The sequence below is a fragment of the Microtus oregoni genome, unplaced genomic scaffold (assembly GCF_018167655.1).
Source record: "Microtus oregoni isolate MIOR12 unplaced genomic scaffold, Mior012 000006F_ref0000085, whole genome shotgun sequence".
Taxonomy (NCBI): Eukaryota; Metazoa; Chordata; class Mammalia; order Rodentia; family Cricetidae; genus Microtus; species Microtus oregoni.
In genome coordinates, this window is record NW_024543065.1 from 59,512,959 (window position 1) to 59,538,446 (window position 25,488).

Consider the following 25,488-nt stretch of genomic DNA (forward strand, 5'->3'; position numbering starts at 1 on the left):
TTGGAGAATGGGTGAGTGGAAAGTCAAGGACAGGTACTTACATTTAAAATAGTACTGAAGCTCCACCATAACCCACACCAGGAGCACCACACACGGTAAGAAAACAAGACAAAACAAAGCACCTGTGGAATGTGAGCAATGTGCCCGTTTTACAGATGACAAAAACAGGCTTAAAAAGATAAACTTGCAGGGCTGGAGCAATGCGCTGGCTGCTCTTCCAGAGGAGGAGGGTTCAATTCCCAGCAGTCACTTGGCAGCTCACAAGTGACTGCGACTCCACAAATTCACTCAAAACAGGACACTAGAGCACATGAGCCTTCCATTCCCTTGTTCTATAGTCACAGTATCTACTAAGCATGCTCTAGTCAGGGTATAACTAAGAGGCCCCTTCTTCTTGGTGTATATGTTTGTTGCTGTTAAAATTTTATTTTTGTGCATGTTTGCCTACATTTGTAGCTGAGAAACATGTAAGGCTATGTCTGAAAAGGCCGACAGTGGGAACTGGACCCTCTGGAAGTGAAATTATAAACAGCCTGAACTACCACATAGGTACTGGGAACTGAACTCAGGTCTTCTCCAAGAGCAGCCATCTCTCCACTCCATCTGATTGCTTCTTGAGGCAGCAAGCCTTCTAGTCCAGACTGGCCTCATCAGTGCAGCCAAGGGTGACCTTGCACTGAGATTACAGGACCAGGCCACCGAGTCCCGTTTCTTCTTAGTAAATTTACATCTTAAGCAGATTACAGAGTTCTAGTTTAAGGCCATCCTGTTTGAGAACTGAAAGACATCCCTTCTGCACCATCATAGTTGTTGTGGGTCCATCTACATGTAACTCTACCTTTCTGAGTGTTTTGAAATTCTGTTCTGGCATAACTCAGCACTCACTACCTGCATGTGATAAAACTGTAGGTGCCCAGGCCCACCTCATCTCCCAAAACAGCTTACCTTTTCCATATTAACACAAATGACGGACCCAAAAGTTCACTGCTCTACCTAACTCCACTTAACAGTTCATCATCGTTCTCAGACCCCTCGCAAGGCAAGAACTAAGCCATTCTGTACCTATGTCTGATCAGATTAAAAGTCTCTAGAGTAAAAGGAAGTTGCCAGATTGGCTACTTCCAATAGAAATTCCAAAGCCATTCCATCACTTCTTCCTCCAACACACATATACCTTACAGATTCCACTTGGCTTCAGTGTCTTCAACTTTGTTTTGAACACAGCCTTTTGTTTTCTTTTTTATAATTCCAGAATCATTACATAATGACACAACCCACAAACCAGAATGTGATACTGATATATTTAAATGTGTCTTGAGAGAAACAGAGAATACAACAGACTACTTGTGGACCATGGAGAGAGCTTATGAAAACTGCACTACAGGTTAAAAGTGGAAAAAAATAAGCTTACTGAAATGGCATGCAAACACTGAAAACAGACTGCTGGTGCTGTATTGTAGTGGAATGCTTGTTGCTGGGTATGATTCCTTCTGATTAACAAAACCCTGTAAGGGCTAGAGAGATGGCTCAGTAGTTAAGAGCAATGGCTGCTCTCCCATAGGACCAGGGTTCAATCCCAGCACCCACATGGCAGCTCACAACTGCCTGTAACTCTAATTCCAGGGAATCTGACACCTTCATATCAAATGTGCATAATAAATAAATATTAAAAAAACCTGTAAGCCTTTCGGCAGCCAACATTTTCCATCAGAGAGAAGCCACGCTGTATGTAAGGAGGAGGAACTAGGGAATGCAAACAAAGTCAACATATGCTTACAATAGCAGCACCAATGCCAAATGCTACCAACTCAGACAAAGCCACATTCTGACCTAGACAGGCTCCTAGGTTGCCAGTGAAAACAGCTCCTGTCACATGGGCTAAGCACAGTGACATGCAAAACTTTAAACAGTGATACATATTCACTTTTAACTGGACTGGGGCTGGGGTGGGGAGGGGTCTGCTAAAAAATAAATAGTATCGGGCCGGGCAGTGGTGGCGCACGCCTTTAATCCCAGCACTCAGGAGGCAGAGGCAGGCGGATCTCTGTGAGTTCGAGGCCAGCCTGGTTTACAGAGCGAGTTCCAGGACAGGCTCCAAAGCCACAGAGAAACCCTGTCTCGAAAAAAAAAATGATTATTCAGGGAACAGCTACTAAAGGTAAGTAACTAAATCCACATAAATTATGCAGATCAAATACAACATCTGCTTTAAGCACTTTTCTCTCTCTAGATGCAAGTTTTCTCCATAAGCAAATTTATATTGTAAATGTTTATTGGGGTAGAAATAAAAATATATCCTAGTTTCCCCATATCACGTGACCTAGAATCCCATCAGAATTTTGGAAGTTCTTTGTGTTGATCTGAGTATACTTTTGTTAGAAGTTGTCATTGCCCTTAAGAATATTTCAGAACCAAGCATAGTAGTATACACCTGCAGCCTCAGCTTTTCAGGAGGCTGAGGCAGGAGCACCACTCAAAAAGCAGGAGTTAAAAACCAGCCTGGGCATCACGAGACTTTTTCAACAACATCCAAAAGCGTTACTTGAAACAATGCTTCAGAGAGAGAAGCTCCACGCCCATCTGTCAGGAACACTTCCAACCAATTTACTTCCATGGTGTTCTAAGGGTCATTCTGTTGCAGGTCTTGGGACAGGTCAGAGAGGAAGCCTGGCCTAGCTGTCTCAGCAATGCTAAAAAGGTGAGCCTCCCCCTCTGCCTTGACCCATTTGCTTTCCTTGGCATCCAACTTCCAAGACACTACACTGGCTTCAATCCCTCCTAGCTTCTTAGCCAACCGTTTCAGACTCCCTGGCCGCTTCCCAGTCATCTTCTGACCCTACATGCTGGAGGACCCGAAGGCTTACTGGTTCTCCAGCAGCACTCATGTGATGAGCGCATCCATCGCTAACCAACAGTTCCCACATTTTGTAGCTGCTGACCTCAGCTCTGTTCTGTCAATGTGTGTCAACCTATTATTCTAGGAGTCTCCTTTCCTACTGCTCTTATCTCAGTAAACAGCAGCACTAGGAAGTGACTCATGTATAGAAAGAAATCCTGGAGGTATCTTGGATTCTCACAAACACAGACACAAACACAGACACACAAACACAGACACACACACACAGACACACACGCACGTGCGCCACATACACAGCATTACACCTAATTCCAGCAATTGGGAGGCAAAAGCAAGCTAATCTTTGTAAGTCCACGAGTACAAGGCTAGACTGGTCTACACAGACAAGCGCTACATCGAGAGGGCCTATCTCAAAACAAACATACCAAAAACACAACAACAACAAAAATCCCAAACACACACAACTAAAATACTCGTCAGGGCTGGGAGTTGGGTCGGCGGGGAAAGAAGTCCTAGCAGTCCACGTGTGAAAGCCTGATCCCCAGAACTCACGCAAAAATCCAGATGCGATAATACCCATTTGAAATCCCACACTCCTATGGTGACTGAGAAGGGGAGACACAAGTTTGAAGTCAGCGAGCCTAAGTATATGGAGCAGTAGCAGAAACTAGGAGGAAGGTGAGAGCCAACTTCCCACAGTTGTTCTGACCTATACATGTGCAGTGGCATGGGATGCCCACTCACACATAAAACAAGTAATTACATACAAACCACCCACTCATCCATTTTCAGAGTTCAATAAGTTCTAGATGGATGGTGGTGGCTATATACCATGTGAATTTTGTTTTTTTCTGAGACAGGGTTTCTCTGCAGTTTTGGAGGCTGTCCTGGAACTCAGTAGACAGGCTGGCCTCAAATTCAGAGATCCACCTGTCTCTGGCTCTTGAGTGCTGGGATTAAAGGTGTGCACCACCACACAGCTCCATTTAAATGTTTTTACCGTTACTAAACCAAACACTTATTAACAGTTAAAACAGCAAACTCTACATAACACATTTTTACCTTATTAAGAATCTAGTCCTAAACTAGGTACGGTGGTACACTCTTGAAATACCTACCCTGGAAGGTGGAAGCATCAGGATTCAAAGTCATTCTTGGGTATTTAGTGAATTCAAGGCCAGCCTGAGCTCCACAAGACCCTGCATCAAAAACAAACAAACAAACAAAATACCCCCAAAACAAACAAACCCAAGTAAGTAACTGTGCCGGTCTAAACTACTACAATCTCTTGCTGGCTTACAGTGCTGGCCTCTAAACTGTGGGGGGCTTGACCTTCAGCTGTTCTGCCTGCTTATAGGACTAGAGACAAAGGAGCACACTTGTCTTCCTGCACAGAAGGAGACCTAGCAGTCTCCTCTAGTACTTCCCCACGGTTATGGCCAGACCTTATCAAGTGTCCTAGTCAGCTGTCAAAGAGACTAGGAAGAGTGACCTAGGCACAAGACACTAGAAAAATAAAGAGCTTCTTATTTAGGAAGAAGGAGAGCCTGGGCACTAGGAAGCAATTAACAGCCTCTCCTTGCTCTCTGCCCTCCCCTCTCCTCACTTCTCTTCCAGGTTGTGTGTGTCTGGGGTGGGCGGGAAGTGGGGTGGAAGATGTCTGAAAGTTGAACTGAAAACAGTCAAGCTTGGAGACATTTTCCATTTGCATTACAGCATATACCTAGTGCCACAGCCTTTTCATCTGTCTGGTCTACCAGGCCCGGAGCACTTTCCATCCTTCCCCGTCTCTGCAGGCTGGCAGCTACTTCCTCTGTATTTTATCAGGAGGGTGGCTGGTACAGAGAGCAAAAAGCAAAGCAGACCAGATGGCTGGGGGCAGCTCAGGACTTCTACACTCAAGAAGTGTTCACAGGGGTTTCTCCGCATCCAGCTACTTGCACCTTCCTGGTTCAGAACATTCCACCATTAGCCTGGGGGGCAGGAGGCCTGGTCTCAGGAAGGGCTGTGCTCGGCAAGTACACAACAATGGCCTGAGGCACTGGAGAGGGACCAGACCCAGACACACAGGACACTTAATACCTGTGTGCTGATTCTAAGTCTGACTGATTTGGGGGGTGCTGGATATAGAACTCAGGACCTTATGCATGCTGAGCAAGCATTCCAGCACTGAGTTATACTCACAGCCCTGTCCAGAAGGATTTTAGGCAACTATTTTACAGATAGTCTGATTTTAAAGATAGAAAGGTTGCAAGAACATAACACTGTTCAATCACATGAAATCTAAACTGACCAACAGTCATAAGCATTAAATCAGGAAAGCTAGCCCCACCTAAAATTATATTCTCCAAACTCTTATTTATGATTCCTTATTATTTTCCCATGAAATCTACTTTTTCTTTGGGTTTTTCTTTCTTCCTTCCCCTACTCTTCCTCTTTCTTTTAACAGGGTCTCCCTGCATAGCCTAGGCTGGCCTGCAGCTCCCCATCCTCCTCCATCAGTCTCCTGAGTGCTGAGAATGCAGGTGCACAGTACTTGCTTGACTTCCCTGGGTTTCCTAACCTACTTAGTAATGGCCTGGGCTGTTGGAAGACCAATTCACACACACTAACCTCGCCAAGAAATATAATTATTCATTAGGTCCTCTGCACTCCTATCATGCATTTGTAACTTTCTCCATTTTTTTTTTGCACTTGGAAAATGTCCAGGCATACACAAAAGCAAAGCAGAGAACATCACTATGTACCCATCAAAAAGGCTTTCTGTCTTGCATTTTGTGACACATTATATTCATCTATCTCCCCCTTTTCCTCCATCTCTTTTTGTTTTAAAGTAAAATCCAATCAACCAAGAGACAATACACACTCAAACTTAACTCAAATGAACTCTTTTTTCCATGACAAGCATTTCTCTGTGTAACTTCGGCTGGCCTAGCCTTGCTGTCACCCATGCTAGCCTCACAGCGCTCTGCCTGCCTCTGCCTTCCAGTGCTGGGATGAAAGGCGTGCACCACCACCGAGTCAGTTCAAATTAACTTAATCAATATCTGGTCTTGATCCCCAAAAGGTCATTTTGTTGTTATGTTTCTCTTCTCCTTTAATCTAGAACCGTACCCTTTCCCCATTTTCATGTAACTGCTGTGGACAAAGCATGTCAGCTGACCACAGAGCAGTCCACCTTCTTTCTGTCAGATGACTTTCTTGTGGTACTGTGTAACTCAATGCACTATATATATCCCATATTGCCTATGTGCTCAAAGTTCATTCTAGAAGCTTGATTAGACGATTTCAGGATTTTCCTGGTCTCTGTTTATAACAAGAGGAAGAAGTAAAGACTGTATGATGAGGGACTAAAGAGAAATTCAGCAGGAAAGTACACTGCTGAGTGTGTATCAATCAAACCCATCTGCCCCTGGGTTTGGTTCCTGCACCAAAAGAATGATGTGGAGCTGAGCTGTCCTGTGCAGTTTTTACTGTCTCACACGGAGAAGCATCATCTGCCTTGGCTCTGGTGACACAGACTGAGACTGATCACTGGGATTTGGATACAGAAGGCCTAATCCCTCCTTTATACAATTTCCCAGCAACCCTTCACCAAATGGCTTTATTCTCTTTTACTAGCCACTGTTCGAGTAAGTGAATTCCTCATAGTCAACAAAATAACTTTTCTAACTGTGTGATTCCTTCCACATGGGAGGTGTGCAATTCTTTTATAGAGAAATTTCTTTAACCCAACCAGGCTACTCAGTTATTAGTTAAATAACACACCAGAAAAGCAAAAAACTGCTTAATTCCTTATTTTTCTCTTTTTATTTATTACTGTTACTGTTTTTTCGTTTGCTGTCGTTTTGTTTTGAGGCAGGCCATGGTTTGGGGTGGAACTTGCTATGGGGATCAGGCTGGACTCAAACTCACAGAGATCCTCCTGACTCTGTTTCCTGGGTGCTGAGATTAAAGTCATGTGCCACTGGCCCCTTTTTGCCTTTTAATTAAAAATCTCCAGAGCTGATCTGAATCAGCTACAGAGACTAGGAAAGTAAAAGGGGTCACTGTGGAAAAGAGCTTTGGAGGGGAATGGCTGGGTACAAGTGATCTGCAGGGAGAAACGGGGAAATGGCAGGGGCTTTAGTCAGGGAGGGATCAGGATAATACAACATCTGAAAAAGACAAAAGGAATCATACTATTAACTATCCTATATATGTAAGTTGGTGTACACATCATATGCAGACACAGTTTAGATGAAATGTCCCAATCTGGGATGACAATGCTCCCATGAGAGTCACAGACTACCTAACAAAACCCCCAACACCAGACATGAGAAGTCCTCTTTTGAGTTGGTCAGGAATGCCTAAGACTCTCAAAACAGTATAGGCTTTCTATTTCTCTTGACTGTCCCCAAAAATAGAAGGTAGATCTCTATTGCTGAAGACACCACACAGAGGCCAGAAGACCTGACCTGACCCAGATCTGACCTGAATGCCTCCTTTCTGAGGATTAGCTTTTATAACACCAAAACGTACCATGCAAGCTCCCAATGGAGGGAAGTTAACCAACAGTCCTACCTATGATACCCATGAACCACAACGACCAGCATGGCATAATAACCCTAAAAGTGCAATAGTAGCAAGCATATCTTGACAGCAACCGACAGTTCTCTAATTAAACCTAAGGCCTACTCTACAAAAGGGAAATTAATTATTCCTGGTACTGAAAACTCAGCCAACTACACAGGGCTAGAAAAGTCATAGATCTTGGGGGAGAACCTACAACCACCATTTTACTAAACCAGTATAATCACTAACTATGTTCTAAATATATGTCCTTACACCCAAAGATAAGTGTACTCTTTATCCCTCATATCAAGGAAACTTCTCTTTGCAACAGAAGAGCATTACAGAAAACCACAACCAATCAAAATGCAAAGTTGTGGAATCCAGTCCGAACTGATAGATCTACAGTAAAGATCCTGCATCTAAGGTTCAGAGACCATTGCAGTTAACAGGGTAGAAAGCGTGAGGAAGAGGAAGATTGCTGAGACTGTGTCATCGCAATTGGCAGTGCTATACCATAAAGCCTCATCAACATGGTTGCCTTAACAAAACTGGAACAAGTAAGGTGTGGTGGCACACAACTTTAATCCCAGCACTAGGGAAGTAGAGGCAGACAGGTTCTGTGAGTTCAAGGCCAGCGTGGTCTATAGAACAAGTTCCAGGACAAGTCAGGATTACACAGAGAAACCCTGTCTCAAAACAAAACAAACAAACAAACAAAACAAAATAAAATGTTGGGTGGGAGTTAGAGGCAGGTGGATCTCTGAGTTCGAGGCCAGCCTGGTCTACATAGTGAGTTTCAGGACAGTCAGAGCTACACTATGAGACCCTGTCTCAGGGAGGGAGGAAGGATTGAGTTACTGTCTTAGTCAGTGTTCTATTGCTGTGAAGAGACACCATGACCACTGCAACTCTTATAAAGGAGAACATTTAATTGGGGCTGGCTTATAGTTTCAGGTTTAGTCCATTATTGTCATGGCAAGATGCATGACAGCAAGAAGAGAGACATGGTATTGAAAAAGGAGCTAAGAGTTCTACATCTTGATCCACAGGAAGTAGAAGCAACTGTGACACTGGGCATAGCTTGAATATAGGAGACCTCAAAGTCCACCTCCACAAGTGACACACTTCCTCTAACAAGGCCATACTTGCTAATAGTGCCATTCCCTATGGGGGCCATTTTCTTTCAAACACCACAGTTCCATACTTTTATCTTTGCTCTTACTATATAAAACCCCAGTGGGCCTGGATTTTACTCTGTAGACCAGGCTACTCTGCAACTCACAGATATCCACCTGTCCCTGACTCCTAAGTGCTAGGACTAAAATATGTGTCATCACACCCAACCCCATATAAACTTTTTATGATATGAACTTCATTTTCTGATTGACAGTAAAAATTTGGATTTTCATTGGGCTTTGTCTATATAGTCAGGAAATAGTATAATTTGCTATGGAAGATTTACTAGTCAAAACTAGGCATGGTGGCACATGCATTTAATCTCAGCATTCCGGGGACAGAGGGAAGCAGATCTGTGAATCTGAAGCTAGTCTCATCTACACAGTGAGTTCCAGACCAGCTAAGATAACATAGAGAAACCTTTCCTCCAAAAAATAAAAAGCAAAAGGAACTACTAGTCAAAACAAAGACATAACAATGGATTTTTATCTTTAGGAGGGAAAACAACAGTCTGTACACACTTAATTCCAAATGAAGATCATATTTTTAAACAATTTCTAATATTTTCCATTACTACTGCTGTATAGTATTTTTGGCTTATACCTGTCTAAAAAATGGTAAATTACCTGAACTAAGGCTCTTAAGAGTCAGTACAGAAGTTACTTCAAACACATGCATGTCCCCTCAAGCTTTGCCCGCCTTGAGCTCAGCTGCTCCCGGCGGCAGGAATGGAGGGGTAGAGCAGTTCTCGGCGGCCTGAGGGGCAGGCGGCCATGCCCAGCTGGGGCCGCACGAGACACAATTTAAAAAAATAAAAAATAAAGAAATAAAATAAAAACACATTCATGAACAATTACAGGACTCCAAGGAAGTCTGTCAGTATGCCAAACTAAAAGCCAGGGCTCAATGAGGTAAAGATGTGTGTGTTCCTTTCAGACTTGAGAAGCCAGGAAAAAATGCACAGTCCCCTCCAAGTGCATGAATCCTGAGAGCCCCGTGGCCATTCTGGGTTTCTGGACTGTCTACGTAGCACCTGCCCAGAGACCTGGTCCTCAAGACAATGAGGACCCAAAGTGAAACCAGAGCACTACTGCTGACACTGAGTGAACGCCAGTGGGTAAACAGCATCCGTTCACTACACCAGGACTGAGGAGCCCATCCTACTGCCCTCCCTGCCAATCCCTTTGGACACTCGCCTCACTGTGTCCCATCTCTGACCTCTCTAAGAGAAAAACCCAGAGCAGCACTTTCTACCTTTCGAACTGTCTAGGAATGTGAGAGGTTCAGAAAGTACTCAAGTCACACACAAGTTGAATCCCTGGGATTCACGTGGCAGGAGAGAAATAACTCCTGAAAGTTGTCATCTGAACTCCGTGTGTGTACAGTGGCCCACACATGTGCACACATACACAAATAAATAAAATGCAATTTAAAAAAAAAAAAACCTTCCCAATACTCTCCCTTCTGTTCACTCTGTTTCAAGCACAGGAGGCGCCTCCCTGCTCTTCCAACGCTCTAGGCTGACTCCTGGCGCAAAGGCTCTGCACCAGCTGCTCCCTCTGCCTCATTCTCTTGGGTTTGTTCCCTCATCACCTTCCACTCTTTATTCACACGTAACTTCCCAGTGATTCTCCTTCCAAGTCCTGCTAAGAGCACAGCCTTCCTCTAGACACAAAGGGAGAGTCCTGGCTTTTCACTGTACACCTCGTGACTGCAACAGCACTTGACATCGATAAAATATGCAATCAATACATGCAGAATTGCTGCATAAATCACAAGTAAATATGATTTACTAATGTTATGTGACTTTCTAATATATACAAACCTAAAACACAGGACCATCTGTATTTTCTTAGTATGAGCTACAAGTTTAACTGTAAGTGATTCAAAACCAATTCAAAATCAAAAGAGAAATCAGACAACTCACTTTAGCCAGCTTGGCTTTTTTTTTTTTTAAAGAACATTGAAATTAACACCATATGAAAAACCCTCAAGTGGACTTTCCTAGGACCCAAGAGTTCCAGAGGAATTCACTGTTTAAAAAAACTGTCCAGGTGGGCTATCAAAGCTTTGGACAACTAACACGTCCAATATGAAAAAACGTATTTTCCCTAAATTCACATTTTGATTCTACTAACAGCTTTGAGACTCTATGGGGGAATGAGCCTGTCAAATCTGTCAGTGGCTTATCCTATGCTTCTTGGCTACTTACAGGCATGTTCAATGAACACACCCCCTCCACTTCTTTTTCTATGTCCCATTCTAAGTGCAAGGCAAACAGAATAGTACTTATTGATAAAAGAGGTTTTCTTGAGCGTTTATACTAAAAAAAGTGCTGGCCAGGAACCTAAGTTGATGGTACTCACCTAGATTCCCAACACTGGGGAGGCTGAGACAGAGGATCACCTGTGCCATAAAGACACCCTGCCTCAAAATATGATGTCAACGTCCCAGCATTTCCAGCACCATGCAGGTAATGCCCTTTAGACCACAAGAGGGAGAGCAGCACACGACACAAAGGGGAAAGGAAGCTGCTGCCTTGGGGGCCAGGTAGGAACTGGAGGCGAGTGTTCTGTAGCAGTAAAGGCTCCACTGCCAAGTGTTCCAGTTAGAGGACATCCTGCCGGTACTTCTCTCTCACCCGGCTTTCACACAGAATGCTGCTCCACTCTTCAGAGAAGGCCTCCCGGCACCTGCCAGGTCATATCAGAAGCCGTAACACTGATGAGACCATTCACTGGGTGTACAGGTACTAACCGTTCCTGATCTCCTGAGAGCACTGAAGGTGGGTGGTAATTTCATTGTATAGACAGGCAAACCAAGGCTCAGGCTGTATGATCACTGAGAAACAGTCATTCAGATCTTCCAACTCCATGCTCATAGCTCACTTCCTGGGCAGGCATGCCAGTGTCACGGGCACTAGTCAACTAGGAAGCACCACAGTCACAACTCACGCTCCAACAGCAACATTTCAGGGTGAGGGGTAAGCCACTGGAAGGCATATAGGACAGGACCCTGGGAAAGAGTCAGGATAGCAGAACATACAGTCAGCACTATCTGTCTATTAAAAACACAGATGGGGGAGGGGTGTGACAAGTCACACGTGGTGAAAGTGTCTGAAAACTCCTAAAGGACTTCCCTGATACACAGCCCTGGCTCCTGCTGTGGAGGTGCTGTGCCTGTTCCCTGCTGCTGCGACAGGAAAGGTGGGTCTAGCCAGCAGTTCTGGAGGCTAGAAAGCCAACAGCACAGTACCATCGGCAGGACAAACAGGAAACATGAGGAGGGCTTCCCTCTGTAACAACCCACTCTGGAGGACTAACCCAGTCCTTCTAGAGCTACAACTCACACAAGGAGACCATTGATTGTGCTTACCAGCTCAACAATTGTAAAGGCCATGTTCTTCTCCATTATTACACATGCAAAGTAAACTTTGCTGGGGACAAAGCCCATGGAAACTACAGCAAGTCATTATGCAATGCATAACATTCAGACTCCTTTCCCCAGAATGAATGTTAGACAGTCTCTTAGAGCTTTGATTATAAAACAGGGGGAGGGGGAGGCAGGGAGCAACAAAACACCAAAAGGAGAAAAAAATCCAAATGCTTGGCATTTTCATCTGAGTTTGGTTAGCAGTAGATGAGAACCCCTACCGGCCCCTACTATACTCTGGTAGAATAAGAATATACTACATAAGAAAAACAGGCTAGAGAGATGGCTCAGCAGTTAAGAGCACTGGCTGCTTTTCCAGAGGACCCAGGTTCAATTCCCAGCAATCACATGGCAGCTAACACCTGTCTGTAACTCCAGTTCCAGGGGATCCAACTCCCTCACAGACATACATCCAGGGAAAATATCAATGTACATAAAATGAAAATAAATAAATACCTTTAAAGAAAGAATTCTAGAAACAGCAATACTGCTCTAGGGGGAAAGTATAATGCTGGGCTGGTGAGATGTGCAGTGGGTAAGGGATTTCCTGCCAATCGTAAATACTTAAGTTCTATTTACAGGCCCCACATTGTGGAAGGAGAGCACACTCCTCTGCTTTCACAGATAAGAGTCATGATGTGCCAGCCTGTGTGTATACACACACCCACACAAAACACACAAAATAAATAAGTGAATGAATATAATAAAACTTTTTCAGATATAATGTTACATCTATGGATTTGCTTGACAGACACATTTTAAAACTAATTTATAAGACAGTTTTTCCACATATAACAGACCCAGATTCCAAAACTCATCAACAGCAAGCAGTTTCCAGACTAACACTGGAAACAGAAAGCCTGTTTAGTCTATTATATACAAAAGCCCTCCAACTATTTTAATCAGAATTTCAGCGAGGAAAGCCAAGTCAAAGTTCTAAACTGCAAACCATCAGTAGCATTTCCCAGCCCAGGAGGGTAGTACATGGTGGAAATCTCAACACTTGAGAGGCTGAGGCAAGAGGACTGTGAGTTCAAAGACAGCCAGGGTTAGTGATACACCATGTCACCAAATCAAAAAACAGAGAACAAGCAGGACTGGTAGCGCATGCCTGGAATCCCAGCACTCAGGAGGTACACAGGAGGACTCCTGCAAGTTGGGTGAAGACTGCTCTACAATAGTGAGTTCTAGGGCAAACCTGTCTCAAAATACAAAACCAAAAATCAAAACCCCAATGTAGGTAATAGCACATGCCCCAGTGATCTGCTATGCTCCTGTGTCTCACAGTTCTCTAACTGTCCTGACTGGGGAACAAAGACATCTGTCCTCCACTATTAGAGACAAAGCCATGTATGTGGGTCTAGCTCTGTCTTCTCAGACCTCAGAGGTGTGACCTGAAGAAGGCAGCACTATAGGTAACATTAAGAAGTGAGGCTCACACAAACCACTCACTTTAACATGGATCCTGATGGAGGAAGGTCATTGGTCACTTAATAAAGAAACTGCTTGGCCCTGATAGGTTAGAACATAGGTGGGTGGAGTAAACAGAACAGAATGCTGGGAGGAAGAGGAAGTGAGCTCAGACTCGATAGCTCTGCTCTCTGGAGCAGACACGATGAAGCTCCGACCCAGGATGGACATAGGCTAGAATCTTCCCGGTAAGCGCACCTTGGGGTGCTACACACATTATTAGAAATGGGCTAGTCCAGGTGTGAGAGTTAGCTGAGAAGAGGCTAGATATAATGGGCCAAGCAGTGTTTAAAAGAATACTATTTGTGTGTTGTTATTTTGGGGCATAAGTTAGTTGGCGGCCAGGAGCCAGCCGGGCGGCAGGAACGCAGCCCACAGCTCCCTACAACAGGATCCCACATAAACCTCCAAGTCCTCCATCATCTTAGGATAGCAGCCCTAGCAATGTACTTAAACTTAACACTGTTCTCTATTTCCTGGGGGAGGTGGGAGGTGCAACCATGCTTGCAGAATGTCATACATCTCTGTCAAAAAATAACCAAGCATGCTGTAGCTGAACACATGGTGTGAGTTCCAGACCAGTCTGGTCTGCACAGTAAGTCCAGGTCGGCCACAGGAAGAACCTGTCTCAAACAAGCAAAGGAATTACAACAATAAAAGATGAAGTGGTGCATTTGTGTGCGCACCACTATGTATCTGTGCACAGACAGTCTGGAACGCCATATACCAGAGTACACAGGCATTCTGGGGGATGGAAAAAACAGGATGGGAAAGAAAAGCACAAAGCTCTACATTTCTATTTACTGTAGAGCTAGGGATAAAGCTTCATCTTTATCACGCATCTAGTGCATCTCCAGCCTTTGTTATATTTTGTAACAGGTAACATACAGTCCAGAGTGGTCTTAAACTCACAATCCTTCTGTCTCTGCCTCTGGATCATCAGGACTGTAAGCATGTGCTACCATACCTAGCTAAGTTTTATATTTCACCGTATCAATTTCTTTGGAGAATTACACCTATTTTTAGTGAACATTTTATTTATTTACCCAGGGTCAATACATATACAAGGCAAGCACTCTACTACTGAACTACATTCCCAGCCTATACATAGAATTTTTTTTTTTTTTTTTTTAGTTTTTCAAGACAGGGTTTCTCTGTGGCTTTAGGAGCCTGTCCTGGAACTAGCTCTGTAGACCAGGCTGGTCTCGAACTCACAGAGATCCACCTGCCTCTGCCTCCCAAGTGCTGGGATTAAAGGCGTGCGCCACCATCGCCCGGCATATTCATAGAATTTAAAAAAAAAATCTTAAAATGTGATGAGCCATTTTATAAAAATGCAATCATAAAAATAATCAGAAATGACAAATATACCTGAATAGGGTAGAATGAATCTAGGGCATATGTAGCTCTGCGGTAAAATGTAGGCCAAATGTATACAAGAACCTGGGCTTAAGACTGGAAACACATGCACACACACACACAAAATCAACCTGGGATGATAAAGGATTAAAAAGGCTCCACAAGGGTAACACAAACTATGAAATGTCCCATATTTAATAATAATAAAGAATGACCCAATATTATGTATGTGTAACAACAAAGCCAGCAAACTATGGACCAAATCTAGCGCACTGAACACACAGTCCCTAGGATTAAATTTAAAATAAATCTATTTTAAATTATGTGCGTGGGTTTGTGCACGTGTGTGCGTGTGTGTGCATGTGTGTGTGTGTGTGTGTCTGGAAAGGATAGGTTCAGACCTCAAACTCCCTGGAGCTGGAATTACAGGTGGCCATGAGCTGTCCTGAATGGATGCTGAGAACCAAACTTGAACTCAGGTCCTCAGGAAGAGCAGTATACACTCTTAACCTCTGAACTACCTCTCCAGACCCCAGGCTTTCACATTTTCTAAGAGTTGGAGCTGGGCGTGGTGGCATAACCCTTTAACTCCAGGACTCAGGAAGCAGAGGAACTCTGTGAGTTCAAGGAAAGCCTGGCTCACATATAGCATTCTAGACCAGCCATGGTGACATAGTGAGACCCTATCTAAAAGACAAACAAGAACACTAGCTGCTCTTCCACAGTACCCAAGTTGGATTCCCAGCACCCACAGAATAGCTATAGTCATCTATAACTCCAGTGCCTAGGGAATCTGATGCCTTCTTCTGGCCTCTGCAGGCACTAAGCACACAAGTGGTACAGGCATACATGCAGGCAAAATATCAATACATAAAAAAATAAAAATAAATGTACTAAAAAAACCTAATGTAACAGAATGGAAGTTAAAAAAAAAAAAAGAACACCTCATAGTTCAGTGGCACAACATCTGCTGAGAATACATAAAGCTCTGGGTTCCAGCCCCACCACTAAAACAAAAAAGAACAGTAAAGAAAGTATGTCCTCAAGGAAGTCAAGGAAAAAAAGCCATCTTTATTCTGAATAAAACTTGATTCCAGTTTAGAGTCCTAAAGAAGAGCATTTCATTTTTACTACACCCCAAGAAAAACACTAAGATCAAACACATTTGAATGAAAACAACTTTGAATTGAGAGCTGGAAATTAATTTATTCTATAAACATATGGAAATTTCTTATACACCAGTGATTCTATAGACTGAAAACTCAAGCTGCACAGTGGTAGTGCACGCCTTTAATCCCAGCACTCAGGAGGCAGAGGCAGGCAGATCTCTGTGACTTTGAAGCCAGTCTGGTCTACAAGAGCTAGTTCCAGGACAGCCAGGACTACACACACACACACACAAAAAAAAAAAAACCCTGTCTTGAAAAACAAAAAGAAAACTCAAAACTGCAGCCTATGACGATACTTGGAATTCTAAGCACTTGTTTGTTTGTGTAGCACTAGGAATTGAGTCTAGGGCCTTAGACACATTAGGCAAGAGCATCACCACAGAATTATGTCTCCTGCCTCTCAGTAACTGCTTTTAATAGTGTATTATTTGGATATTAGTTTCCAATTTGAAAAAAAATTAAGAACAAAAATATCAAATACAGACAATCGGTCAATCAGTTTAACTTTTTCTTTTGAGCATGCTGGGATTGAACCTGAGACCTCATACCCCTGAACAATGACGTTAACACTGAGCTTTCTAACCCTGCTCGGCGATCTTTTAACCTACTTGAAATGAAAGCATCAGAACTTGAAGGCACCAAACTTTTTACAAGAAGATCATACCAACAGAAAAAGGACAAAGGCTATCATTGCTGCAGTTTGGGGAAACTGAGGGTCCTCACTGACCTCTGCAATACATTTTCCTGTGGGGACAGTACTCTACCTCAATGTCCTGAAGACTGAACTCCTTCTGATCTGTGAAGTTTGCAGCCCCAGCACTGAGTTCCATGAGCATCTTGGCGATCTCGGGCTTTATGGCTGACGTCAATCGGCTGGCAGCCTCCATCACATGCTCCTGCACATCTTTGAGCTGCATGGCGGCCTTCGAGTAGTGTGAGTTCCTGAACACGGTGCTGAAGAGATCTGTGAGGAACGTGCTAGCACGGCAAAAGACATTGAGGGCATCCAGGTACTTGGAGATGCCCTGCTGGATGTCAGCAATGGGAGTGGAGTGGGGCATGGCATGGTGGCAGCTGCCTGCAGCGGTCAGACTGCCCAGTGGGGCAGAGGGGGCCGTGGATGCCAGGGGAGCGCTCAGTGCTCGGCCCAACTCAGGCATCGGGTACTGCTGGTGCTGCTGCACCTTCTGCTTGGACCCGCCAAGCAGGAAGCGCCGCTTGTAGTCCATCTTACTGTCCTGGGCACTGCAGCAATACATGCGGGTAGGGAACTGTTCCGGGGACCACTGGCAGGTCAGGGTTCTGAGTCCTTTTTTTCCAAAACTGTAGCTAGGTATAAAAATAGTGGAGTTCTGCAAATCTAAGTTTTAAAAAAGGCATTTCCACGAGGCAGGTGACCATGTGATCCAACATAAAGGTGAGAAAAATAACAGGCTAATATAATTAAATTTTTCAGTGTAGGTAGGAATTCTGACAAAAATAAAAGTGTATCTGAAATGCTGTATAACTGCTCAGCATCCTACCCTCATAAAGATATGCTTGCTGAGGGAACTGCTCACTTATAATTGCTTTGCAAGAATATCTTGATACTTACATTTACAACAGCAGAAAAATAACTTAACTTTTAAAATGTAATATAATGTATTTTCTATATACCAAAAAGAACCCAACGCTGGTCAACAGCATTTAGGCGGAAAGGGTTACTTCACGAGAAGTCCTTAAGGAAGAGCACACCTCTGCAGGACTGACAGAACCTGCCTGTCAAATCCATTTACCTGGAAAGCTGCTTTTCAGTGCTAAAAACTTCCAAATCTCCTGTAACTGTTTGTGGAGACAAGTCTTCTTTAAGCATGGCATTGTTATTGTGTGTCTTCTTTCGTTTGCTGAGGTAGCGGTTTCCTTGTAACATTAATAAGAAGTGCTTCCAGACTGGATTGGCCTGTAGTAAAGTCTGAAGTAAGAAAGCACAGATGTATTCATAAGGCCTCTAAGTCATTTCCTGTAGGGGGAAAGAAGGAAGATGAAGTCAGGGAGACCGTAAGACAAAGAGCAATTCTGAACACTTCTGCAATGCTATGCCCTCCACTGTGAGCCTCACAACCAGACACCATAATGAATTCCACAGAAGCAGAACAGGGTGAAGTTCAACTATAAAAAAGAAAATGTTAGAAAGCTACCAGGGTTGGAAAGAAACTATGTCTCAAAAAACAAAAAACAAACTAAAAAAAGGTTTAGGGTCATATTGTCATGCTAATATTAGTGTTCCAGGCCAGCCTGGATTACAAGAGGCCCCATCTCAAAGAAAAGTTTCTCAAGTTCTAACAAAGATAATGCAACTAATCAATCCAAAACTAGTTAAGTGGTAACACTTTGAACAAGGCCTGCTCAACATTTGGTATTCTTTTGTTTCCTCTTTAAGGGGCTCACAAAGCTACAAGAGAATGAATGAGTTGAGCCATTCCTGAAATTCATGAGGTCCAGAGACTGGTGGTCCCCAAATCTGAGGATATGTAAACTGGGATAGTATTTTGCATGACACCTGTGCATATCCCACAATACAACATAAAAGAGCTGTACAAATTCCAAGCACAGTGCTGCACGCCTGTAATCCCAGCACTTTGGAGGCGGCAGCAGAGGACCAACCTAGGCTACAGGGCAGCCTGGACTAAACGAAAGACCTTGTCTCAAATAAACAAACAAGCTAAATAAACGAATAAAAATTCTAAAATCAAGACAAATGGAGTAGTTTATGGCTGTAATCCCAGCACTTGGGAAGCTGAGGCAGAAGGAATGCTAAAGTTTAAAACTAGCCTAGGTTTAAGTACATGGTATCAGTCCAGCTTGAGCTGTACAGTGAGACCCTATCAAAGGGGACAGACAGGACAGGATTCTGAGTTGAAAAACACAAAAACTAACATAAGAAATATATTATGTGGCTCAACAGCAGATCTGAACAGGAAGCAGTAAACCCAGCTTTACTAAGGAATAGAAAGAATAAAAACAGGAAAGACTCGGCTCTCAGAAACCTACAGACACCTTCAAGCATACTAGTGTGGACAGAACAAAGACTATCTGAGGCCTAAGAAGCTCACAAATGTGTGAAAATAAAATTACGCATCCAAGAGGGCAAATGCAGTCTAGGAAGATAAACTAAGAACCATACTTAGGATACATTATGATCAAAACATCTAAAGGCAAACACCCAGCAGGGAAAGAAGCAAATGGCACAGAGGTGCCTCTCTTATTAGATAATGTCCACCAGCCAGAAAATCCTGAGCCCCTGTTCCGATGTGACTTACAGAGCAGTGCTTCCTAGAGCAAGAAGTCAAAACACTTCCAGCAAAAATCAATCCACAACCTTGTTTCAGTTTAAAGATACCTTATTCGGCTGGGATATAATTCAGTGGTAGATTGCGTGTTTACCATACACAAAGCCTTGGGGGTCAATCTCTAGCACTGAAAACAAAACCCCTCAAACTAATATTCCACTGACTAATGTGAAATGCATTAATCCACTCAAGAGGACTTTACACTCATGACTAATCAGTCACCTGCCAGTGTTTGCCTCTAAATGGCATTATGTTGGAAACTGGGTTCAGCATATAAATTTTGTGTGGAAATTAATATTCAGTCTATGACTTTTGTATTCTTGGCTCTGGACAGTTCCTTTCAGGCTGCCTGAAGACAATGCCAATCTGGGCTGCCAAGCAAGTGCCCCTGCCTCATCTCTTGCCTAACACACCCCAAGGCTTTAGATTTGATCCCAAGAATTGAAAGGAAAAGGAAAAAAAAAAAATCACACTACAATTCCTCTAAACTTCATAAATAATATGCTTCTAAATTAGCACACAGATTAAAAACCATAATGAAATTCTGAGAATGTGGGTAGTGAGAGTTGTGACTATTATATTAAGGCTGTCAGATTTCTTGACCAGCACAGTGGTATACAGATGTGCAAGCTTGCACCCATACCCATAAAATAATAAAGTAAAAGATATGTGTTTAAAAATGAGTGCACACACAGACACACACGTAAACACCAGCATCTGGGTATATTACTTTGATAATTTTTAAATGTTTAAGATTTATTTATTTTGTGTGCCTCATGTACATGTATGTTCTGTGTACCTGATGTATATGGAGGTCACAGGAGGGATCACTGGAACTAGAGTTATGGATAGTTATAAGACACTATGTGGGTGCTAGGAATTGAATCCAGGTCCTCTGCAAGAGCAACCAGTGCTCTTAACCATGGAGCCACCTTTCAGGCTCTATACTTTCACATTTTTTTTAAAAGAAAATTCTCCCTGAGTGTTTTGCAAATCATTTCTTCCACATTTATTTTCCTAAGAGTTTAACTGCTCAATCCATTAAAAGGACATTTTTCTTTCATACCCTCTTAAAAGAATCATCACCAGGAAAACATTCACAACCTAAGAAGTCACATGCAGTATGGACATAAATATGTACTGTGAAAGGCTGCACAAGTCAGTGAGGCCATCCAGTAACATACTCATAAATCCTAATGCTGCTTACAATTCTCAAACAGCAGAAAAACAGTAGGCTGAATGACACCTATCCAATAGCACAGCAACCTGCAAAGGTTCTCAACAACTCAGACCCAATTACATCATTTACAACATCCCTTTCTCGAAACTAACCAACAAATTTTATTTCAAACAATAGAAAACATTCTTGAAACCAGATGGGAGAGCTAGCATAAGAGCATCCTTGGGCCCCCAGAAGGAAAATTCGAAGTGCTATTTGCTCAGGAAAGTGATAGAAGCACACTTCCCTCTAGGGGCCACTTAGGTCAGCAGTACTGAGGTTAGTTAAGCATGGCCTTATAGGTCTGACTGTCTGGATGAGGTCCTGGTTCTGCATGTCTATACATATCAAAAACAGAATACACATATCTATTTATGTACATAAATATATATAAACAGTCTATAGATATCAAAAACAGAATAATATCTGGCACATACTAAGTATTAATGTTTGATGATATCACACAAGTCAAGAGAAGGTAAGCAGACTTCATTATCTCTGCTTGTCTGGAAAAACAGTACTGACAAACAAGAAAGGCTTTGTTAAGTTACCCAATGCCTAAACCAAACAGAAACCTACTACCCTAGGATGGAAGGTATCACATGCTTCATGAACACTAATCTCTACTTAAATACAGTAAACAAAGAGAAATGAATCCCTGAATGAATTCATTAAAAGCTCCTGTTTGACTAAAATTTGCTCTGATTTGTGAATACAGTGTGTGTTTGTGTGTGTGTGTGTGTGTGTGTGTGTGTGTGTAGGGGGTTAGGGATCAAATCCAGATCTCACCATGGTGAGCAAGCGCTCTAAAAATCACCGATCTACACACTACATCCTTAGTCTCAGCCAGAGAATAATTTTCAGCCCATTTCAGTCATTCTGGCAACAGAGAAAGCAGAGTTGTAGGCGGCTCTGTTGTAGGCAATAGAAGAACACAGAGGAGACTCACGGAGGACCGCAGGTTAAGAAGCACATCAACTCCCTTCAGCATTCTCCCCAATCTCTGGAGCACAGTAGTAAATAAAGCTCTTCACAAGAGAATCAGCCTAACAGGAAGGTCTGTTTAAATGTAAGCCACTGCTGAGAGGAAAGAGAGCTCAGGAAATGCGTCGTATTCTAAGATACAGCACAGCAGAGCTGGCCACTTCCTAGATTCCACAGAGCCAAGGAGGTACAATGAGGTGAGCAATGCTTCCTGGAGGAGCTGGGTAAGTGCCCAGCTCAGAGTGGGCAGCTACAGAGATTAGGGGTGGGAAACAATGTAATCAGCTTCATTGCCTCTATACTTCCCACTTGACCACCGAGTCAGCCAGTTCCCACAAAGGACAGGACTGCCAAAAAGAGGAACCTTCTGCTAATTACCTTCATATACGCAGGTTTGTTTGGTTGTTTGGTTGGTTGGTTTAGGGATGGCACCAAGGGCTAACTAAGCTTATGCTAGGGCTAGACAAATGCTCTATCACCAAGCTACACCTCAGATGAACAAATCAGTTCATTTTTTAAAAATCATATTACATTTCGTGTGTGTGTGTGTGTGTAAGAGAGAGAAAGAGACATGCCACAGTGAGTGTATGGAGGTCAAAGGGCAACTTGGAGGAGTTGTTTCTCTTCTTCTACTACATGGTTGCTTGCTAAGTAATCTTGCCTGCCCAGAGTTCTTTATTAATAACCACCCGATAATGAAGACAAACCAAAATGACATCAAAGGACACTAAACCAGGTGTGGTAGCACATGCTACTAATCCCAGAACTCAGGAGGGCAGAAGTAAGATGATCTCGGTGAATTTGAAACCAGACTGGCCTTCATAGTAAGAGCTTTAAAAAAAACAAAAAACAAACTAAGATGAAAAGATCAGTTCTTTAAAAATAAACCTTATTTTAGCCGGGCGGTGGTGGCGCACGCCTTTAATCCCAGCACCCAGGAGGCAGAGGCAGGCGGATCTCTGTGAGTTCGAGGCCAGCCTGGTCTACAAGAGCTAGTTCCAGGACAGGAACCAAAAGCTATGGAGAAATCCTGTCTCGAAAAATAAATAAATAAATAAATAAATAAATAAATAAATAGGAAAAAAAAACCGGGGGCTGGAGAGATGGCTCAGAGGTTAAGAACATTGCCTGCTCTTCCAAAGGTCCTGAGTTCAATTCCCAGCAACCACATGGTGGCTCACAACCATCTGTAATGAGGTCTGGTGCCCTCTTCTGGGCTGTAGGCATACACACAGACAGAATATTGTATACATAATAAATAAAATATTAAAAAAATAAAAATAAAAAAATAAACCTTATTTTATTCTGTGCACGGGTCTTATGCAGCCCAGGGCTGGCTTCCAACTCAGTATATAATGCCAGCAATGTTGGCAAGCGCCTTTAGTCCCAGCACTCAGAGGCAGGTGGATATCTGTGAGTTCAAGGCCAGCCTAGTCTACAGATCAAGTTCCAGGACAGCTAGGGCTACACAGAGAAACCCTGTCTTGAAAAAAACAAAAACACATAATCCCCAAAACACCTCACTCTATAGCTGAGGGTATTTTTCCTTTTGATTCTCCTATAGCCACCTCTTAAGTGCTGGGATCAGAGGCTGCATTGTAACCATGTGACACTCACCATGCCTAGATTTATATGGTCTTGAGACTTGAACCCAGAGCTTCGAGCATGCTAGGCAAGCATTCCTCCAACAAAACTATACTCTCCTGCCAAGAAATATGTTTTTTAGACCCTACAAAAATACCTGTGCTTAGTGAAGCATACCTGAAGCCTAGAACTTATGTGGCTGAGGTAGGAGGATCCTGAGTACAAAGCAAGGCCTGTGCTATAAATGAGTTTGAGGCTAATGTGAGCTACACAGCAAGACACTGATTCAAATAATATAGTAATAAATAAATAAATAAATAAATAAATGAAAAAAGAGAAGAGGAAAACACCTGAAAAGTTTCTGAAAGGTATGCTCTGAAAAAGTTGAGAACTAGGAAGTAAGAACTAATGGCTGCCGTGAAGACAGGAAGAAGTGATAGAGGAGTAAGGTATAGAAAGAAACATATATACATGCGTGTGAGTGTGGTGTGTCTGTGTTGTATACATTCCTTTGAAACATGGTCTCACTGAACCTGGAGCTAGGCTGGCAGCCAACAAGCCTTGAAATTTTCCTATCTCTGCCCTTACAGACACAACACACATGCACCCACACCCAGCCTTTTACATATATTCTGGGATCTGAACTCATGTCTCTATGCTTACACAGGATTTGATCTTATTGGTACACTGAGCCATCTCCCTATTAAATATAAATACACACATTTTTGAAAAGTGTTAAGGCTGAGCATGTAGTCAAATGAAAACAAAACAAAGCAAAAAACGCAAAACCAATGAAAATGCTATGTATAAGGTACACAGAGAAACAAAAGCAAGAACGCAAGCCACGTTTCTTTCCATCTAAAATGTGTTCTTTTTATAAAAAGATGTTACCCTTCTCTGAGTCTGGAGCATACAGAGTCAGTCAGACTCTCCAGTAAGCCACAGAGATCTCCTGTCTCTGCCCCCAGCAATTAGACTGCAGGTACATACCATCTTACCTGTCTTCTGTGTGGGTGCTGGAAATCCAAACCCAAGTTCTCACACTTACACAGCAAGTACTTTATCACTAAGCCATCTCCCCAGCTCCATAATTCAAAAATATTTAATGGTATAGAATTAATTACACCATGTTTTGTTTTATGTTTTCCTTTTCCCCCTTGAGATAGGGTCTTACTATGTAGCCCTGGCTGACTTCAAATTTACAGTGATCCTCCTGCCTTGTCCTCCTAAATGCTGGTATTATAAGTTAGAAGCACCATGTTCAGCTGTTTTTTGTCGTTGCTGTTGGTGGTGGTGGTGGTGGTGGTGGTAGTGGTGGTTTGAGACAGGTTCTTACTCTATAAGACTGGCCTAGAACTCACTATGTAGCCCAGGCTGGTCTCAAACTCATGGTCCTCATCCTCCCAAGTGCTAGAATTAGATATGTAAACTATCACAGCCAGCTTTTGTTATCTCATGTTTGACTGTACCTCTTTCTTTTTCTTCTTCTTTTTTCTTTCAGAGAATCAGACAGGAGCAACCAGATGTCAGGTCCTGGTTACACGGAAATGCTAATCAGCAAATGATGCAAGTTCCAATCATCATTTTCTATCTGCCCTCAGGAGGAAGAACAGGGGAGGATTATGCTCCTGACAATTTGACTGTACCTTTCTAGTTTTACTGTTGGCAAATATAAAATTAAATAAAAATCCTTTCATTCATTTGAATTGAAAATATCAGTCTTGCCTGGCGGTCGTAGGCAAACCTTTAATCCCAGCACTCAGGAGGCAGAAGCAAGTGGTTCTCTGTGAGTTCAAGGCCAGCCTGGTCTACAGTGTGAGTTCCAGGACAGCCGAGACTACACAAAGAAACTCTGTGCAAAAAAACAAAACAAAACAAAAAGAATGGCTAATTCTAGGGCGAGGGTGGCTCAGTGTTACAGTGTTTGTCTTGCAAGTATGAGGACCTGAGTTCATTCCTCAGAGCCTGTGTCAAAGTCCCATGCACAGCAATTCAAGCTTATAACAGAAGGCTCCTCAGAGGATCCCAGCTATTCTAGATTAACTGGTGTGCTCCACTCCATAGGCATGCACAGCCACATAGTCACACATATATACATTTGAGGAAGAAGAAGAAGGAAAAGGAGGAGGAGGAAGAAAAAGGAAGAAGAAGAAGGAAGAATAAAGAGGAGGAGGAAAAAAGAGGAGGAGGGGGCTGGAGAGATGGCTCAGCGGTTAAGAGCACTGGCTGCTCTTCCAGAGGTCCTGAGTTCAATTCCCAGCAACCACATGGTGGCTCACAGCCATCTGTAATGGGGTCTGGTGCCCTTTTCTGGCCTGCAGGCATACACACAGACAGAATATTGTATACATAATA

The 25,488-nt window shown here is 43.0% G+C and overlaps 1 protein-coding gene and 1 non-coding gene across 5 annotated transcripts in view; both read right to left on the reverse strand.

The window, feature by feature from the left end:
* Garre1 (granule associated Rac and RHOG effector 1) overlaps positions 1–25,488 on the reverse strand; it is an 81,851-nt gene that overhangs the window by 36,222 nt on the left and 20,141 nt on the right. For 3 of the 4 annotated variants that reach the window (XM_041653726.1, XM_041653723.1, XM_041653724.1), the window contains exons 2-3: positions 17,793–18,016; positions 16,782–17,346 (exon numbers count right to left, since the gene is read on the reverse strand). In XM_041653726.1, the coding sequence (XP_041509660.1) occupies positions 16,782–17,346; positions 17,793–17,926 (699 nt within the window). In that variant the 5' untranslated portion in view covers positions 17,927–18,016. Of the gene's footprint in view, positions 1–16,781; positions 17,347–17,792; positions 18,017–24,602; positions 24,722–25,488 lie in introns of those variants that run through there. The other variant, XM_041653725.1, reaches the window with a different exon arrangement.
* On the reverse strand, positions 24,638–24,768 carry LOC121450250. The gene has a single exon (XR_005974576.1). It is a non-coding gene; the product is annotated as a U8 small nucleolar RNA (small nucleolar RNA).